The sequence below is a fragment of the Cynoglossus semilaevis genome, chromosome 9, assembly GCF_000523025.1.
Source record: "Cynoglossus semilaevis isolate Cse_v1.0 chromosome 9, Cse_v1.0, whole genome shotgun sequence".
NCBI lineage: Eukaryota > Metazoa > Chordata > Actinopteri > Pleuronectiformes > Cynoglossidae > Cynoglossus > Cynoglossus semilaevis.
Window position 1 is genome coordinate 17,701,010 of NC_024315.1, and position 14,129 is coordinate 17,715,138.

General features: G+C 42.2%; 1 protein-coding gene across 8 annotated transcripts in view; it reads left to right on the forward strand.

Annotated features, from left to right (window-relative positions):
- The window catches only part of ctnnd1 (catenin (cadherin-associated protein), delta 1), a 28,150-nt gene that overhangs the window by 6,638 nt on the left and 7,383 nt on the right, over positions 1-14,129 (forward strand). For 3 of the 8 annotated variants that reach the window (XM_017035390.2, XM_025058898.1, XM_017035391.2), the window contains exons 2-13: positions 3,922-4,069; positions 6,582-6,656; positions 6,765-6,887; positions 7,003-7,292; positions 7,374-7,464; positions 7,668-7,858; positions 7,963-8,224; positions 9,426-9,497; positions 10,262-10,412; positions 10,696-10,897; positions 12,946-13,063; positions 13,296-13,452. In XM_017035390.2, the coding sequence (XP_016890879.1) occupies positions 3,929-4,069; positions 6,582-6,656; positions 6,765-6,887; positions 7,003-7,292; positions 7,374-7,464; positions 7,668-7,858; positions 7,963-8,224; positions 9,426-9,497; positions 10,262-10,412; positions 10,696-10,897; positions 12,946-13,063; positions 13,296-13,452 (1,873 nt within the window). In that variant the 5' untranslated portion in view covers positions 3,922-3,928. Of the gene's footprint in view, positions 1-3,921; positions 4,070-6,581; positions 6,657-6,764; positions 6,888-7,002; positions 7,293-7,373; positions 7,465-7,667; positions 7,859-7,962; positions 8,225-9,425; positions 9,498-10,261; positions 10,413-10,695; positions 10,898-12,945; positions 13,064-13,295; positions 13,453-14,129 lie in introns of those variants that run through there. The other 5 variants (XM_025058900.1, XM_025058897.1, XM_025058901.1 and 2 more) reach the window with 2 other exon arrangements.

A 14,129-nucleotide genomic window follows, 5' to 3' on the forward strand; every position in this document is an offset into this window, starting at 1 on the left:
CCCCCCCCCCCCCCCCCCCCCCTTACAGCCACCACCACTGTAGGCCTCACGGGACAGGGTTGGTGGAATTCATGGTTTCAAGTGAGGATGGTAAAGGCAGTAGTTGGGTGTTGGCCAAGGCTAACACACACACACACACATGCACGTAAGTACATAGAGGCCAGAAATGTGACCATTTCAATGAGGCTGAGTCAGCAGAGCATGTGGCCAAACCACCACAGTATTTTAGCATGGCTTCACCTCAGCTGTGGGTGTGTTGGTGTTTGTGTAAATGAGTGGGTGGGATGGCTACAGTGCGTATGTGCCTACCCCAAAACGCCAGCTAATAAAGCTGGGAGTTTTTCCAAAGATAGTGCTCAATATGGTTTCATGTATCACAGACAACAAGACCTGTCATGACCTGTTAGTCAGATTATTACCTGAAAGCAACATGCAAATACACACGCAGCCCAGCATAATGGGGGAAAAAAAACATGGCGGACATTTTAATGAGAACAGTTAGAGACACAAATTCATGTCTGACACAAGCTGGGCCATTGACCTGATGTTGAGGCACACATGCTGGGAGTTTGCATGGCACTTTAAGATCCAGGTGCTTCGGTGAGACAACAACTCCTTCCAACAGTGCGTGTAAATAATAATGTGTGTATGGACTTCGTGTTAGAGGAACAACGAGTGAGACGTAACAAAATGTATCTGATTAATTTCACGAATTAATGAACATGATAAATATATTAATGTTGAAATCTTGATAACCCACACAACTGTATTTACGCTTAAGTTGATGATTGATTGACAGCTTCAGTTGTTACTGAAGTAGCATGAGAATGAGAAGGTACATTCAGGGCGACTGGTCATAAACATGTTGACTGAGTGTGTGTGTGCTCCAGTGCGTTGTGGACATCTGTGTGTTGTGAAGTGGCTCAGAATTCTAAGTGGTTTAGCAGTGTAATTCCACAGCCATTCCATTAGCAAATAGGATTTAGAGCCACCACAAATGGCCTTACAATGGATTAATGATTAATGTGTGAGTATTAAGCAGCCAAAAGCCGTTTAAAAGTCTCACAGGAAGCTACTCTCCACCACAGACATGGAAGTGGTGAGACGTGCGTCGCAGGCATGGTTTTGTGGCTCCGTCAGGCTGATGCACAGAGGCAGATGAGACTATCACCAACTGAGACTCAAAAGTTTTGACAGATGTGTGAAGAACAGTTGAAGTTCACACCTCAAAGCCAATCCAAAAACAGTGGGGTTGTGTCTGTCTTTCCATGATGCAACATTTTTAGCACTGTCATTTTTAATCTTCTTTGTTCCTCGAACAAGAGAGATTATTTCAGCAAAGAGCTCTTGTTTTAAGTTAACATTTAATGCACTCCACACTTTCAACAGTGGTTACTCAGGCACACTTGAAATCTATTCACTTTGTGAGCATTATCCACTGTAGAAGCACTTTGTTGGTTTGTGGTCGACAACCCTGATTGGCCAGAAGAAGTAACAGCTCCCTCTTTCCCCCCTTTTTCTGCAAATGGAGTATTTGGAAAAGAAGAAGAAGAAAAAAAAGTTGGTGTGAGAGAAGCAGAGTGAAAGAATGAAGGGCTCCCTTATTAGGACAGTTTCCAGGAGCTGAGACAGGATATGACACGCTAAATCTCACTGTGGAATGTATGACAATGGCTGTGTGTGCGTGCATGTCTTTGTGTGTCTCGTGCATGTTTTTCTCGACAAATGTGTTTTTTTTTCACACAAATGGAGGGGAACAAGAGGCACCCAAATCTGCCCCAGCGCTGAGTATTTCTGCGGGTAATCTTTGCCTCCGTCTCACACCGCACCTGCTGCCATTATTTTGTTTCTGTCCCACATACAGTACACAACCCCTGACTCTGGTGTGGACACACACACAGACCATCTCACAGTCGGAGCCTTTGTTCGTCTTTGACGGGGACTCTCAGTGAGTCAGCGGACTAGTAGAAGTAGAAAATGATTTTAAACCATCGTTTGACGAGATGAGCCCCGGTGTCATCCAAGACTTCCTGACTGGAGTCTGTGCAGAAGCCGCTTAAAGATAAGGATTTGTCATTGTATTCATTTGTTGACTCCTGAGTAATTTAGGCAGAGGTCAGGAGGTCATCTGTTTCATATAAAACCTTTCTCTCTGGGAGGACAGTGTCATGATCACAAACAAACCTTACTTCACACTGTTGCCCTTCATTTCCTGGCAGACACATGACTTGTATTCTTACATAAGTGCCACCAGTATTTATTGTTGTTGCTTCTTTAATTTAATTCTATTCAGCTGCTTATTTTGAAACCAAAACTGTGGATGTGCTGTGCCTTTCAAGTGACTAAATTCTTTACATTCAAAGTGCTACATAATAATATTCATCGTTAAGATCTTCTTTCCTCATTCTTTTTCACATTCTTTGTTTATTTTAGGGCTGTGTGTTGTGACGATACGATACATCTGATACAGGGGCAACGATATTGTGATATTACAGCACAGGGTTATATTGAGTTTTATAAAACAATTAATTGCAGGAAAATTGTCAGCACAGTAAACACAATGCTGTTCCATGCTTAACATCAGGTTACTAACACCGGAACAGAGGAATCTGTATTTGTAAACGCTGGAGAAGAAATGAAAAATAAATACATAAAAAATCTTGTAGAATATCTATATGCTATCGTGAAATGAAATATTCTGATATATCACCGTAGAAATATTTTCTTACACCCCTAGTTTATTTTAAGGTTTATTCTTACTACTATTTCACCCTTCATCGTGTCAGAAGACAAAGGGAGAATTTCCCTGTAATGTTTTGTTTAGAGATGTTTTACCGTAGGTTTTTATGGTGGTGCTGTTTGTTTACCCTTTGTTCTTCATGTCAAATACAGTATAAAGGAGTACTTCTCTTTTCAGATTGCGATACCCAATTTCCCACCTGAAAAAAAAATGTTTTTTTTTACCAATCTTGTTTCTGCCATTCAAACATCCTGGACACGTTGCTTGATTGTGACTCTAATTTACGCAGCAGCAAAATTACAGGAGGTACATGAGTTATCAGAAAAGGTCAGAAATAGTTGTGTTAAAATATTTTGGCTTTTACCACCTCAACATGATAAGTTGACATAGTCCTCGATAAGAAATATATATATATAATTTGATTAAATAGGCATGGGTGTGTTCTGCCTGCAGTTTTTAGATGAAGCTACAAGTATCCAGATTTGTACCATCTGGATGTACATTGAAGGCCAGGCATTAAGAAAAAAACACTTAAGCTGTAAAAACATGTCTGTCCTGATTCAGTGAATGAACACCAACACTTGCTAGTAAACAGCAGCCCCTCACACTTGTCTCCCTCTCTCCTCCTGACTCCCTCTGCATTAAGTTAAGGAGTGTTAACTAGATCCACACGCTGCAGCTGAAAGTGTGGTGGTGTTGTCTCTCGCCATCGTTCTCACTTTCTTCCTATTTTTAACATTGTAACGCAGAAGGTGAAAAGACTGTTTTCTTTTCCACTGATGCTCCTTTAACATGAATTATTAACTTCATCCCCACTTTTGAGGAGATGAACCTCCATTCCTCTCTCTGATTGTTGCATTGCTGTGTTTGTCCTGCTGCAGTCACGTATTCTCTCCAGCTGCTTTCTTCTCCCACAGTCCTCGTTTCCCCTCATTTATCTCCTTTGGCTTCCTGTCTCAGCCCCAGCTTCTTTCTCAACCTCTATGCTGGAGCTTTGTTACTCTTCTGGAGTTTGTGTACTGCTGGATCAAAACTGGGCCTGTGCCCTTTTTTATAAATTTTAACTTGGGTGTTTTTTATTCTTGCTGTGGGTCTGTTCTTTGATTAAAATCTTGGTGATGGTTAAATCTTTTCTGGCCTCCTTGGTGTTGATCCTGTCCTGTCCTGTGCTCTGCTCTCAGCGTGTGAATGGAGCAGTGTGCGAGTACGGCCTCCCTGCTGGCCTCGGTGCGGGAGCAGGAGAGACAGTTTGAGATGCTGAGCCGAGCTCTGGAGGAGGAGCGGAGGTCGTGCGCCGGCACCTTGCCCCGCCCCCTCCCCAACATGCAGGTAACGGGCAGCCCATTCCACACCTTTGCACACTTTCCGTCGCAAACTTCCTCAGATCCAACCATCTTCGATCTGAGTGTGCTCATCCACTGTCATCTCCACACTCACCCACGTGCCCTCAGTGTGGATTGGCAGGATGGTTGCAGAATATCACTGAAACCTGAGTGGGAGTTTAGCCTCCTGTGGCTAAAACCCAACTGCTTTTTTGGGATTTATGGCTAAGATTTTGGTTTTAAAATTGAACATTGGTAAAACAACTGATGCAACTTCCTTTAAAGCCATCCTGAGGATGTCATTCATAACCATCTGATGCTTTAACCTTTCCAACGTACACCCATGATGCCTGCTTCAAAATAAATCTCTCATCATCATTGTCATCAAAAACCTTCATCTGTCAAACTATTAACAGTCGCTCATGGATTTAGCATGCAGAAGATTTAATGCCTGTCATTAGTTCACAGCTGTGGTATTTGAAGGAACTGCTTTTCATGCATATGGTTTGTAGAGTGACTTTATTAATGAATGATACTGTAGTGGAGACCTTAGTGGTGTGGTGGTAAGACTACCGCCTGTGCCCCAGAAGGTTCTTGCTTCAATTCCACCAATGTCTGTATTCGATTGATGACATTTGTACTTTGTTTGTAAGGATTAAATAAGAAGAATTTGGTAGAAGAAATCCTCTGTTCTGTCACTAGAATAGTAAATGTGTTCTGGGAATATCAGAGGGCTAATGAGATCCGAAGACTCAGTCATGTCACCTGTCACCTATGATACAATATATCACAATACGCTGCAATACTACAGACACAAATATTTATTATTTAGTATTTACTAAAGAAGAAATAAAAGTACTATAGTGAACCAACTAAAAAAATACGCTGTGCTGTAGAATATTATTACTGTATTGCGAAAATAACATATCGCGATATTTCAGTGTATTGATATTTTCTTACACCCCTACCTGTCACGTACCATAGTGTATCTGTCCGTGCTTCTGCAATGGAATGGACTGATGACATGATTCACTGTCCTAATTAGAACCTACCCCTGAACCAAGAACATTATATTTCCAGGATTGATGATTAAATGAAACTTAATTTAGAATCTGATTTATATCTAAAAATGTTAAAGTGCTATATCACACCCAGGTGTCCAGTCACACACCCACATTCTCTTTCACATTCTCTCACTGACACTCGGTCATTAGCGAGTGTGGATAGTGTAGTCATGCACTTGTCATGTAACAACATAAACTCTGGAGTCCCTGAGGCGACCATTGAAATGTCTTAACAAACGGCCAGCCTCCACCGCTCCTTCACTTTCCCTCTCGTCTGCCTCAGTTACGCATTGGCCCATATTCAGGAGCCATTCTAGACCCATATAATTCTCAGCGCTGATAGAGGACAGAAAAAAATAGACTGATTGTTTGTTACAGTGAGAGCAGGAGAGAATTCTGAGCGTGGACTCATTCTTATCTGTGTATGTGTTTACATAGCCCCAAGGCTATAGCATGCCTCTGCCACTCTCCCAGGCAGCGTAACACGACCTCAGTCATTACTGACGGGTTCCCACATGCTCACATCTGCCCAACACTTTCTTCCCTTCCCACTGACACAGTCCTACCTCATACCTAGGAGTTGCTTCACTCTTCATTCTAGTCTTCTTTTGATTTTGAACAGGTTGCATTTCAAAATCTTTTCAGTGTTGGTAAGCAAGGCATTTGTTTTTATTTAATTTAATTTAAATTAAAATATGGAAATCCATCACCTTTAACTTTTCCCTCTATTTGTGACACACCCCTCCCCGTGGCTAAGCCCCCAGTGCAGTCCTGTTAGTCTTATGAATGTATAAACAGCAGAAATGACAGTAGATATGGTTAGAGTTCCCCCTGTGGCTGGAATGGGAAATGCACCACACCCATACCTCGCATCTGTGCAGTCAAGGCTGGTGGTTTCAAAACATGAGATAAACAGGTTTTTTTGTTTGTTACATCTGGGCCTCTCTCTGTGTATAATAAATCATAGACTCATTTTTGTCATATGTTCATTTCATCATCACATTTCACTCCAGGAGTTCATGTGTGGTTTTTTTTTCTTTCTGTCTGAAATGAGCTGCAAACTATAAACCAGAACGATAAACTGTCACAGATTTTCACTTGATTTTCAAGTGTTTCTTTCTTGCTTTGTTCCTGTTCAGACTGTTATTAGTTTCAGGCACTGAAATATAGATTCACAAATAAGAAACAGTTTGATCAGGGTGTATTTTTGTGCTCTCTGAGGGAAATTTCTGAATGTAACAATAGATAACAGCATTTTGCTTCATTACAACTTAGATTATTGGCTTACGCAAATAACAACAGAATTGAAACGTTTCCTAATTAAGGATTTGAGAATATTTGAGCTGAAACATGTTGCGCTGTATTGAAGGAACAATAAGAAAGGAACTACAGTAAATTTGTGTGTATGTGTGCATGTGTATCCCAACTAAAGTTTATGTTCTTTTCTCTCTGTAGAACGGCCGCATCCCTTGTGATGCAGACATAGAGCGATTGACACTGAACGAGGGTTACATCAACGGGACACATCACGTAAGTGTCTGAAATGTCTGAAACATTTGAAAAAGCTACTACTCGTAAAATGTTTCTTTACTTTGTGTCTTGGAACCTTTTGACTAATCCTTGTGTCTGCGTGTGCAGTTCAGGATGGAGCCTCAGATGGTGCAGGAGACGTACACAGTGGAGGAAGACCCCCAGGAGTCTGTACCTGTCATCTCTGTGGAGACCAGTGACGATGGAACCACGAGACGCACAGAAACCACGGTGATAATCAGAGCTGAATTGAAATACTTTTCCCATGATGCTTCACTGTAAAGAATGTTGCCATAAACCGGCAACTAAATTTTCATGTGTTCCTCTACATTTTCAACTACCCCAGGTTAAGAAAATGGTAAAGACCACTACCACTCGTACTGTCATCCCCTCTGTGTCCGACACACTTTCCCTTGATGGCGGGGGTTCAATGACCGGGGTTCCAGGCTACACTACTCCCATGGACCGAGTCTACAGACCGGCACCAGGAGGTATGGCCATGGACTATCCCACTCATACGGTGCCCCGAAACTACCACTATGGACCACCGGGGGTTTATGATGATTACCAGGGAGGACCTCCATCTGAGGCCTACGCAAGTCTTACAAGGGGGGCTCGCAGGGATGATCGCTACAGGTGTGGAATCTCTGTCAGTTAGATCCCAGTCATCAGAAATAACAAAACAGATCTATAAGACATTTGTTTTTCACTGTCCAGACCCGTTCATCCAGATGGATACAGCACTCTGGATCCAAACTACAGAGCTCCCAGCAGGAACCAACTAAACCCCTACGCTGCTCAGCCACAGGTAAGACCTCAAAGCTCCACTGAATACATTTTTTTACTTACATATCAGCAGAATTCATCAAAATTTGGAAAAACTGGGAGAATCTGTTTATACTTGGAAAAGGTTTTATTTTGTAATTGTGTTTAATCTGAGAACTGAGGTCTTCTTTATTTCCTTTGACTCTAAACTCTCACTGTTGGACACTAACCCTTGTCCTGCCTTAGGTTGGACGAATGGGAAGTGCTATGGAGCTGTCCTCCATCCCAAGGTTTGTTCCAGAACCTTATGGTCTGGAGGATGATCAGCGCAGCATGGGCTACGATGAGCCTGACTACGGGATGGGACACCCAATGCACTACAGCACTGTTCCACGCAACCCCCATGCATTCCCTCATGGCCCCCCACGCAGAACTGGGTGAGTGCTGCCTCCTCTTTATGTATATATCTCAAACATATACTGTATGTTAAAATATGTCTGCGTTTGCAGAAATGTGTCCAGTAACGTGTTAATCTCCACAGGAGTTATGAGGGCACCTTAGATGCTGACATGAGTGGACCAGGGGACATGTATTACTGGGGAGGAGGAGCCCCTCTGGCTCAGGGTGAGAGAGGCAGCATGGCATCACTGGACAGCACGCTAAGGAAAGGTCCTGGTCCTGGTCCTGGAGGGTGGCGTCAGCCAGAGCTGCCGGAGGTCATCGCCATGTTGAACTACAGGCTGGACCCCGTGAAGAGCAACGCAGCTGCTTACCTGCAGCACCTCACCTACAAGAACGATAAAGTAGGAGATGTTTCTGTTCTGTCAATCCTCCCCTCAAATCACATTTGAATTTACAATGCTTGTCATGTTAAATGTTCAAATTCTATTTAGTTATTGTATGATTATATATTTATAACATTGTTATTGCGTCCTGTCAAGCAGCTGGTAGGGCTCTAGATGAGGTGGGAGGCTAAAAGGAGGTTATTCTTGCCTGCTTTAAACAGAGCTCTTCGTCCTCTGCTAACAATACTGTGCACACATTACAAGTAATGCAGTGAATGCAGGTGTGTGCTCAGGTTACTTGTAGTTGAGTGGGGTTTTTTAATAATAACTTTCAAATAGAGGTTTTTCTTAATGTTATTTTCCTGTTTTTTTTTTTTAATAAAAATCCAAACACATTCCACCCAATGTTTTTAGATTTTGAGGAGCTGTGATTTCTAGCTGAGTGTGAGTTACTTGCTTCCGTCTGCTGTCAACGCACACCAGAAACAGAGGTCAAGTCATTCTCTGAACAAACTAATGCCTGGTGTTGACTTTTTTCCAAACCTGAGAGCATTTCAGCTGACAGTTCTCACAAAAACAAAGATCCAAATTAAACTGTCGCCCAGGAACTGGCTTGAACAGGATCCTTGTCTGTGCTAGCCTTTGTGAAAGTCCTATTCCTGTGTATATTTAAAATCAGATTATACCCTAGTCCTCCACCAACAACAATAACAACAACGGTTGTGCTAACATTGACCTTTCCTCATCCATTTTGTGCTTTGCTGCATGAATATCTGAAGGCTGAGGAAAAACTAGTTTTCCTCATGGCTTTTTCTGAACCTCTGCCAAGACCTCAGGCTGGAGCACTTGGAGGTTGCCTGTTGGCTGGTTGTGGCCTGTTGGGCTGCCTATTGAAAAAAGCCCAGACTTTATAGGGATTACCTATAAATAATGACATAATGATAAAAGAACTAAGAACAGGATTAGATTTTTAGCTGTTGGAGTTTGAACAAAGATCTTTTAAGAAAGGCCTCAGTTTGTTTGTTTTTTCTTTGTTTTTTTGCCCATTTGAGGTTTTCAGAAATATTTAAAGCATTTCCAAAATATTTAATTCATCTTAAAAGTCACTTAATCTATGAGCTAAAGTGGCATCTAAAGACAGTAAAGCCAGTCAACTTGACTGCACATGAAGGCACCACTGTCCAAGCCCATTGTTCACATCAATACTTTGTTCTTCCAGGTAAAGTCTGATGTGCGCCGTCTTAAAGGAATCCCCGCTCTGGTCTCTATGCTCGACAACCCAAACAAAGAGGTCAGTTGACTTTGTTTCCTCTGTGGCTCTCACTCTATTCTTTGCTTTGCTGGGATTGTGTTATAATTAGACTGTGTGGGGAAACGGAGTCTCAGGGAATGTAGTGTGTCTCTGGTGTAATACCGAGACAACTGTCTGCCTGCGGGGTGTTATAAAGTAAGGACCACCGTCTATGAGGCCCCGCCCAAGTATTAGAAGGAGGGGAAATGGAAATGGGCTGTACATACTGGACCAGGTTTGGGCTAAGTCCTGAAGGTCAACGTTTGTGCTATATATGGTTTGGTCCACAACATTCTGTGGCTTTCCTTTTTACTTTGCCCTCTCATTTAGGCCGAGCTGTGGGGAAACGTTTTGCTGATGTTTGAATGGGCATTACCAGGCAAACCACATCATGCTTTTCACTCTCAGAGCAGAGCAGCATCTTAATTTTACATTTCAAGCTCTGCAGCCAATGAGAACTTCAAAGTCGGCTGCCCGTGGTACAATAGGTCGACTGAAGGAGAACGAAGGAGAAAGAGTCGGACACTTCCCCTGCATCGTCTCTCTCATTTTTTAGTACTTCTATAGACCTGTGATTATAGGATGTTACACTACTAACACTACTGCTTGAATTACTTGGGCTTTTAATGAAAATATGTTAGAAATGTCCATGTATTGCGCAGCCAAGACCGGGCGCCGTTGTTTTGTACTGCTGTGATAAATCAATACACGTGTGGTTATCATGACTGATGGTTTATTAAACCTTCACTGCTCCTCCATTATAGGTTCACTATGCGGCCTGTGGAGCACTGAAAAACATTTCTTATGGTAAAGACCCTGACAACAAGATTGCCATCAAGAACTGTGACGGAGTTCCAGCTCTGATCAGACTTTTGAGAAAGACCCGAGACCAGGACCTCACTGACACCATCACAGGTCAGAGACCTATTGGATGATGTAAATATTTGGTAAACTTTTAGCATCACAGTATTTCTTTAAGTTGGTTAATTACAGGCTATTGAACTTTAGACTTTAATTGTCTTGGCCATTGTGATTGAACTTTAATAATTCTTAAGCAAGACACACTGGCTGTTGAGATACTTTCTGCAGCACTATTCTAATTGGAAAACATAGACAGTTGATTAATAGTGAAATAAATGATCTGATTAGAACTCCCCTCTAATGATTAAAAGACAACTATTATCATTTTCTTCCTCAGGGACACTGTGGAACTTGTCTTCTCATGACTCTGTTAAAATGGAAATAGTCGACCACGCATTGCACGCCCTCTCAGATGAGGTGATGGTTCCACATTCAGGCTGGGAGCAGGGGAGCAACGGAGCAGGAGGCGGCGAGGAGAACTGCAAACCCAGACACCTGGAGTGGGAGACGGCCCTCACCAACACAGCAGGCTGCCTGAGGTGAGGAGGAACGGATGGAGAGGCCCGGGTGGAAGGGTTGATTAATGGAGGCAGATCACAGCTGTTCACCGTGGTTGGAAACAGGAGGAAGTAGTTCAGATGAATGTTGGCCAGGAGAGCCAACAGATGCCAGAGCAGCAGACAGAAATGACTGTGGGAGGTGTAAGGAAGAGTTAGCAGAGCAGAAGAGCAGGACACACTCAATGCTGTTCTTTTAATGGGAGGATAGACAAGCACATGGTCATGAGACGAGTGTTTCTGACCATTATAACGCCTTGAAAATACAACACATACCTGTTGTAAAATACAGTGTTGCAAATTTTTTATGCAGTTGAATATATTTATTATATATTGACTATTTGCGCACTTTTTGCAGCCCAGGTATTTAAAGCAAAAAAGGCAAAAGTCATGAGATCATATTCATTGGTTACAGTCGACAAATGAAAAAGTAACGAACTCTCTGCCCTGCCTGTACAGGTGCAGTCAACTACCCAGATTTCTTAAAAAGAAAGTCAGTTTCAGAGTGTAGTTAGTGTCGTTAGCATACAGAAATAGATAAATAGCCTCCATAGATTTTATATATATATCATAAATAGATTAAATTACATAAATAAAAAGAAAATAGACTCAGACACAGAAATATGCATGTCCTGTCATTGACCCGTATACACCCACCCACGACACCCGCACCCTCTGTAGTCAAAAAACATTCACAACATCAATGTAGTGTTTTGGAAGTATAGCACCAAGACTGAAAGAAACAGTTAAAGACCAGCGTTGGAATTTACAGTGAATGGTTGAGCAGTGGACAGTGGGGCATTGACTTGAACAGTGTAAACAGAAAGTTCAAGTCCCTGTTTGTTATCTGTGCATTCCTTCTGACCACTCGGTTAATTACAGCTTTCACTTGTGGTTGAAGAGAAGTATGAGATGAATACCTTTCTAATCTCACAGACTCAGAAGCTTTGGATTTGCTTCAGGCATCTGTAGAATATCAGCTGGCAGTGACTAGACACTGTAGCTTTACGTCATGTCATGCTTTTTGACCATAGAGGTCGTTCAAAACTGCTCATGTGACTTTTGCTCTCTTTTACGTGAGGCTTCTTGTCTGAAATATTTAACCTGTCAATACAGTGTCAGAACAACAGTACCAGAGTCATGAGGCATGCTGCCAGGAAGATTTGGTCTGAGAACCTTCTCATTTAACACATTCGACATGTGTTAATAAATGCTGTGCGTCTGTAAAATCACTTATTAGAGGTGACAGAAATAGACCTGAGCTCATCAGAGGTGACGGCTAACGCTAAGCAGTTTGGTGATAAAGCTGAAGAGGCATTGTTGAGATGGTACATATATTTTGAAGGGTGATTTCTTCTACGATGTAAGTGGAAATTGCTGCTGCCATGAAGAGAAGGTGAGCGTCCCATAAACAGATTCTAAGACAAAGAAGGACTTGAAACTGTTTGGGTTGAAGTAGATGAGTGAAGGACTCCAGCTCTACTGTAGTGAAGGAAGTGGAAGGAACTGTGATATCTTAATAAACTGTTGTCAAATCCCTGCCCCCTGCTGTGAAGAGGAATGTGTGCAGTTATTCTGTGAGAGGGCGTGTCCGTTACTGAGAAGAACGACAGAGCGGCACAAAAGGCCAAGGTTCAATTCAGTCACTCCTCAAAGTTTTCTCCTTCAAAACCTTCTCCTCTATGCTGCACTGTGCATCGGTGCATGAACAACAAAATGGTTTTGGTTTTCCACCCATCCAATCCTGAGACATCCTCCAGTGGGACTTAATCACAGAGAGGCTCCACCCATCCAATCCTGAGACATCCTCCGGTGGGACTTAATCACAGAGAGGCTGAAGAAACAGGTCCTGAGCTGTAACTCAATCTGTCAACGTGAACACTCTCTGTGAAAGCACTGCCTTTAAACGGTGTTTCTTTCACATGAACCTCTTGTCTAAATCACTGTGCTGGAATTCCCTTTGTTGCATTGTGTTTTTCTCTAGCCCTCTGCAATAAAACGCTAATTTGTTTTTTTTTTTTTTACTCCAGAAATGTGAGTTCAGAGCGAAGTGAGGCGAGGAGGAAGCTGAGGGAATGCACAGGATTGGTCGATTCTCTCATGTACATTGTCCAGTCGCAGATTGACTGTAAAGATGTCGACAACAAGGTATTTGGAGAATTGAATTACTCTCTCCTGATGGATGATCCATAAGAATGAACCATTAACTATAACAGCAACAACTTTATCTTACAGAAAACATTGCACGTTGCATTTTTTTCTGAATGATTGTGTTCTTTAAATTTCAATAAATATCCTTGATGTCAACCTATAAAAATTGAAAAATATTTCCACATTTTGTGTTTTTTTTTTTTTTCATTCTCCTGGGTTCCATCTCTAGTTAATAGAGAACAGTGTGTGCCTGTTGAGGAACTTGTCCTATCATGTGCACCGCGAAATCCCCGGCTGTGAACGATACCAGGAGTCTGTGCCCATCAACCAGGGACCCGCCCCTTCAAGCCAAAAGGGCGGCTGCTTTAGCTCTCGCAAGGGCAAAGGTCAGTAAGTGCGTGAGCTGTTTGTGTTGTATTTGTTCAGTCAGTGGCTGAGTGTTTCATGAATGCTGTGATGTCACCACTGTCAGTCCTATCACTGATACACACACACACACACAGGATTATCACACGCTTACACAAATAAAAATGGGAGCAGTTTCACTGACCTGTATCAGACTTCCGCTCCCTGAGGGTTTTTGGTGTTTCACTGCGAGTATTGATTTGTTTATTGTCTTTGCCTCTGCTGGCAGTACACGTAAATGATTAAATCATTTTGCAGCCTTATCTCTAACTACAATCATTTATTGTAAAAAGAAATCACGAGAAGAGAGAAAGAAAGAACAAATGAACAAACTCGGCAGGCAGTGCTCACCCTACTGGTGAATGGTGGGATTTGATGTATTTCTAGTATTTCTAATATTGTCAATCATCGATGTATTCAGAGTGATTATGACTTGGCTAAACTCATGTTCATAACTGCCACATTTGTTACACAGTGTTTTGTCAAGGCCCACCTTCTGGGCTCTCGTTTCAATGAGATCTGTCAATCAAATAAAATTGTAAAATTTGATGATTTCATTCCTCATTTAACCAATACTGTGCTGGATTTGTGACAGGATTTCCCCTCAGTTTCACCTATTGGTAGTGGTTTCTCTCATTTTCACTCATCAGCCTGATGT